The 6,427-nt window shown below is 33.5% G+C and overlaps 1 protein-coding gene across 2 annotated transcripts in view; it reads right to left on the bottom strand.

Annotated features, from left to right (window-relative positions):
• LOC106459950 (rho GTPase-activating protein 18-like) overlaps positions 1-6,427 on the bottom strand; it is a 174,724-nt gene that overhangs the window by 8,205 nt on the left and 160,092 nt on the right. The window contains exons 13-15 of one of the 2 annotated variants that reach the window (XM_022386920.1): positions 1,964-2,176; positions 1,602-1,676; positions 897-956 (exon numbers count right to left, since the gene is read on the bottom strand). In XM_022386920.1, coding sequence (XP_022242628.1) covers positions 897-956; positions 1,602-1,676; positions 1,964-2,176 — 348 coding nt within the window. The remainder of the gene's footprint in view (positions 1-896; positions 957-1,601; positions 1,677-1,963; positions 2,177-6,427) is intronic. The other variant, XM_022386927.1, reaches the window with a different exon arrangement.

Below are 6,427 nucleotides of genomic sequence, written 5' to 3'. Positions count from 1 at the left end.
TACCGTTTAGTACCGACCCCCCCCCTCCCAGCCGTACGCATAATGATGCTTACTTCAATAGTTGGCTGTTCTTGCTTAGCACAACGTTTCCTATTCTTTTCTTGTCTGTGAAACGCATAGTATCACAATCGTTAGGAAACGCAACGTCGGATGGAATGTTATTTTCGTAATCTGGTGACAGATAATTCTCAAATGATGCTGCAATAACCTGTTCTTGCTCATCCAACTTAATCCATTTATCTAAATACTCAAGGTACTTTCTCCATTTGACATCTGTTAGTTTCTTTGCTTCTCCTTTTGAATTGGTGCATAAATAATTTCAAATCAATTTTTTTCTCGATGTGTTCGCATTTACATTGCATTTGGCAGCTTCCATTCTAGCAATAAACTTCATGAAACAGCTTACTCCATGTGAAGTTGTTTACAGAATTGCATCTCCTGATTCATCTGTTCGTGTATCCCTGCGCGATTTAATCGAAAGATTAAACAAGAAAATTTCCAATGTTAAGCTGAAATTTAAAAAATTGCAGGATTTTTCTAGATAATTTTTAGTTTTTTATTCACGAGGATCATTACATATATTTACGATAATGATTCAGTAGCCTCACGAGTTCTTCTACGAACGTCAACAATAACCGCTCTCTGTGTATAGCCTATAAGCAGAATCACTGCTGCTACGTAGAGTAAACATGATTTGCTATTGCTGTTACGAAAAGTTAGTATATTTTAATTTTATTTTGCCTCAATAATTAGATAAGAATATGGCAAACCAGATCACTATCACGTACTTACTTAGATTAAGGAAAAATAACGCCATGCTATAAGCAATCATCATAGATACCTAATATAAAGTGATAAATAGTATAAGAGAACTCGCCTTTTAAATTTGAACTTACTTGCTCATGCTCCACAATTTTGTACATGTCAGCCCGTGATTTTTTCCCCAAAATCTTTTTCTGTATAATGTAAAAATAATAACTTAATTATATAATTCCTCGATTCTCCCTATAAGTGATTATATTTAAATGATTATCTCTTAAAAACTCAAAGTGTGTCATATTTAAATACCTATCTTCATTTACACTAATAAAACGCATATTAATTTTTATATCAAAGTGGTACATTTTAATACAATATTAATAATAATAATGCGTACACATAACGATGTAAATATTTTGTAACACAAAAAACCACAAAGTAAAATAATATATCATTTAAGATCGTAAATATTTTGCACTACTACAATCCCAAACTAAAGCAATGTATGATTTACGATCGTAAATATTTTGAAGTAAAAAAATCCTAAAGTAATATATATAATTTAAGAATGTAAATATTTGCCGCGATGCAATCCCAAACTAATGTAGCATACGATTTAAGAACGTAGATATTTTCAGCATTACAACCATAAACTAAAATAGATTATGATACAGTACTATGAATCGCAAACCAAAACCTAAGTTCGTCATACAATTAAACCTGAAACTGGGTGGAAGACGAGATTTAAATATCTACTTACAGGTTCTCGGAATTTCCTTGGGAATTACTTATGAATTAGAAAACTCTAAACAATAACTGATGTACAATACAGTGTAACTCACAACTTTGCCATCAGCTTTCCTTAAGACTTCATATTCGTTCTTCTGCCGCACTTGTTGAAGTAAATAAGAAGGAACCTGAAATCATTTATTAAAGTTACCTGTCTTATTTGTTTGTAAAGTGAAAAATATACCCTTCAAAATCCTCATTTGTTTATGTAAGTACAAGCATAACCCTAAGAATAAATAATGAAATATTTATGAAGCTTTTTTCACCAAAATTGTTTCAAAGAAATAATATATGTAAGGTACTGTCAATACATAAAAAGTAATTTAAATGAACTATGCAAATTCTATTAGTTTAACTTTTTCTAGAATTTACTACACCTTAACCCATAAAGCTTAAAGAGCCATTATTAACTTACCGTCCATAAAATATCCCTGTATTTGATCAGCATTTCAGTCGCCCTGCACTTCTTAGTAGCCATATTAAGCTCAGCATCGATATCAGTTTTAATAGAATTTCTCTGTGATGAAGGAGGGAATAGATTCGGCGCCATTATCATTGCGATGTTTCGAAGATTCATTTGATTGTGTTCCTCTTCAGCTGCTAGTTGAGCCAGAAAGGTTACAAGTGCCTAAACAAATAATTTCCTTGAAAGTTTTGTAATACTTAGCGAGACAATTTATTTAAGAAAATATATTATACAATGAAGTATTTTGATTATTAATGACAACACAGTAACAAACATACAGTTTTGGTACTTACTAAAAAACAATGTATAACATTTGATTTTAGTGGGAAAATGGTGAAGATAAAATTTAAGTTATTTTCACGACAATAAGCAGTTTCTATTACACTATATAGTGATTAGTATTAGAGAAAGAGAGATGAAATATCTGGCAATTCGTTCTGTCTTTTTTAGAAGAAAATAATTAAAACTAATTCTAATAAAATTAGCGCTACCAAGTCAATTTCAACTATATGGATTCTAAAATATTGATTTTGGTTGAGAAAAACTTAAAGAAGTTTCAAATAAGCAAGAAAGATTGTACTATTAGAATCAAACACCTTTAAAAATAAAATATTTTTTATTAGGCCATCAGCAGAGGGTGAAAAATATCTACAGATCGGTGCAGGTTAAGTTCACAGCAAGACCGGACCTGCTACCCTCACACATTGAACTCTTAAGTAAGCGAGATTAAAGAAATACTTCTTAGTTAAAGAATGGCATATTCTGTAAGTAGAAGTATTCAATACCAAAAGAAAGAGAGTTAGTGGTTGAAAAGAGCCGGTTGTACGATAGTGTTGTTGAGTCTGGGAGAAGTTATTTACAAAGGTTCTACGTGTTGAAGTTTTATACTAGCACTCATAGCTAAATGATTATATAAATTTAAACATTCACAGGAAAGAAAGTGTAGTGTAGCAATACCTCATGCTCTTCGATGAAATTTTAATTACGTCCAGCAACCATGTCTTCTATACATAAAACAAAGAAATTAAAAGAGGGCAAAATACAGTAACGCATGTGTCCAGATAACAGAATTATATTAGGAAACGGGCTGTCGAAAGTTATGCATTATATCGTTTATGAAGTTTAGGCCCTTTTCTCCAACTTCATATATCGAATTAAAAATCAAATTAAAGAACAGAGGTAGGCATTCCACTCTTCAACGTCCTACACCTAAACAACTATTTACTGTGCAACAAGACGCAAGGGGAAGAAAAAGCTCACGCACCCCAATTGTGAAATAAATAATGTGGTTTATTACAACACATATAATACGTTCGATCCCTTTACTTTCAATCTCGTAAAATGTAAGTAATACAGTTGACTATTATTGAGGATTGAGTTGTATTATTTATTCAATTTCACTAGTTACAGCTCATAGAGTCTTGTATCGTTGTTAAATCGTTGGTTAAGCTATCTTTAGTTTACATTTTCGTATTTTCTCCAGAATTTTTACTAAAATGTAATCATTTGTCAGCCTACATTTCCTACTTAAGAAGCACAACTACCGAGACAACAAACTTTAGATTGTGTATATAGTCTCTGTTAAAACCCAGAGCTTCAGTCTAGATTGATTAGTTTCGTTTCACTGAATTAAATGAATCATTTGAATTGACTCCAACTGAACTACAACACTACCACAGTAAAATCAAAGTTAGAAAAAAAAAGAATCACAAAGAAAAGTACAACTTAAAGAAATATCACAAAAAAAAAACTTAACAACACTTACAATTCTCTAACAAGTATTAGGGAAAACATTCATCTCTAAATAAAAAAATATGTAGGACTCGCTACTGAACTTGAAAAAGGAACCAAACAAAATAGGGATGTAAGTGGACATATCACTTGATCCGATTAATGATCGTATAGCAGACTAAGCCGTCTCGATTTTACATGGAAAATAAAATCCCTAAATTACTGTCTTCTCCACTTTATCTATCGAATGCTAAGTGTTTGGATAGATTTTTCCCCTTTGTTTACATTTTTTTTTAATAAGATGGCGTACATAGGTTACTAAGTTATATAGTCTATCCTAAAGCTTTATAAATTTTGCATAGAATAATATTAAAATAGGTAGTCTAAGATCGTGAAAATTGTTTTGCTCTATCAAATGATGATAAAATTATAGTTACTGCTAGAACTAGGTAGGCGTTAGGCCTGTTGAAGAAAGAAGATGATGAAATAAGAAATCTCGATTTGTGCTATTCTCCTGTTTTCGACTTTGGGACGTTCTGGATAACTCAAAAGTGGCATATACACCGCAGACAGAGTGACTGTGCCAGGTATCTTCTGATGAGGTGTATAGAAGAAAATCCAGATGTCTTTTGTGTTGCTTTAATACGGACGTCTGTGTTATCCCTACATAGAGAAGGTCCTATCGCACTCTCTGATTAAAAGTCTCAATAACCAAAGCAAATAATTACCAAATACCCAACTCTGATTTCTTAAATACAGAGCTTCAATTATCGTTTCTTTTATACTTGTATTTTCCACCAGACGATGGGATTAGAATTCAACACATCATTACTAGTGACTGTTGATAATGCATCTTATCAACTTCTTTACATATTGCGACAAACTTATTCATATACCTTAGTGATTGGAGTTATTGTGAGGAAGTACCTTAGCGCTACGAAGTATCGGTTATTTTCCCTCAATTCAAATAATTCTAAAATTAACTAATTAAGGGAAGTGAATTTTCATAAACAAACTCAAAAGGCAGCTCAACTAAACGACTTAGAAGAAATGCGTAAAATATATATACATAACAAGCTGAGGTACCCGTCATTTGTCCGGGTTATGAACTTAAGAAATGTGTGAGTGGATGCTATGATAAATAACACAAAAAACCCAAATTTCACACAATTTATTTATAATATAACATATTATTTTAGTATTCACTATTACCTCACCAAAAGTTTTGTATAAGCTTTAAGAACTCATTATGTATATACTTAAAACATGCTATACAATGTGCGATGGTTAGAGTGACTTTGTAGGAAGAGGTAGCGTCAAAATAGTGGAGGTAGAGGTCATTTCTGTTACCCGCTTTCAACACCCAGCTTTTAATGTCCTTCCACAGTGTTTCGCGTGATTAATTAATAGATGGTCATTGGGCGAAGAAGTATCTTATGGGTCAAACTTGAAAGGTCTCAGGTCAAAGTGGGAAGTTAGTATAACTCAAGAAACGGCTCTTCATATCAGCTTTATGGTGAATGTTGGGTGGTGGAAAACTTCCCAACCCAAATCCGTTAACTTGTGTTGCGCCAAACGTGCCACATGTGGACGTGCATTGTCGTGGAGAAGAATACCTTTCTGATTGACGAGCGAAGGGCGTTTATGATGAAGGGCTTGATTTAAATGTTCCAGTTGCTGACTATAGATCTCTGCATTGACAGTTCGCTGTGGATTGAGGAGTTAAAAATGAATTACTCCTTTGATGTACCATCAAATGTAAAGTATCACTTTCTGCGGATGGAGTGCAGGTTTTTGGATCGGAAATGGTTTTTGTCTAGTACTGAGCCATTGTTTTTACGTTTAATATTCGCATAGACAATCCATTTGTCATCACTGGTGACAATTCTGTCCAAAAATGGTTCACGCCCATTACGCGCCAGAAGATACGAAGCAACGTTCACACGTTGAAAACGATGATCATCGGAGAGTTCATGAGGCACCCAAACACCTTCTTTATGAAGTTTTCCCATATTCCTTAGATGTTTAACAGTGGTGGGATTCAGCCGGTTCGCACCGGTTCGTGCGAACCTGTTCTTAGAATTTAATGACCTCCACAAACCGGTTGTTAACAATCGTATTGTTGCATCAGCGAAGTCAGATGACTAGTGTCACGCCACGTTTCTAGAACTATCCTGTACCTTGGCGAATGCTCTAGCATTTACTAGATATAGGGTAGTCTGGTATATAAAAGAGGGTGACCACGTGACGGAATAACAATGTGTGTGTAGACAGTGAGTAATTGATCTGCAGTCAGAGAGTATTATTGAGCACGTTCGTTGTTATAGCGTTTGTTTAAGAGCGATTGTTGAAATTAAGTGTATCGTAAAGTTATATTCGGAAAGAATAAACCAGTTTTATTATGTAAGGACTTGTGTCGCTAAAGTTTCGTAGGAACGAAGTTACGGAAAGTTAATTAACAAACGGATACGTAACAGTATGTATAGGCCTAATAATAACGTTACAACTTACAAGTACGCGTGTGTACAACGCAACTTTACTAGCAGGCTAGGCGGACTAGGTCGACTAGATCTCTGATGAATCATTTGTCCAGCAGGTAAGTGTTTTTTTATACAGATTCTTATTGATCTTATATAAATTATTATTATTAGTATCTAACTTAGTTATATCATCTACTATAGG

The sequence above is a fragment of the Limulus polyphemus genome, unplaced genomic scaffold (genome assembly GCF_000517525.1).
Source record: "Limulus polyphemus unplaced genomic scaffold, Limulus_polyphemus-2.1.2 Scaffold31, whole genome shotgun sequence".
In the NCBI taxonomy this organism is placed as follows: Eukaryota; Metazoa; Arthropoda; class Merostomata; order Xiphosura; family Limulidae; genus Limulus; species Limulus polyphemus.
This window is presented reverse-complemented; position numbering and strand designations above follow the sequence as displayed.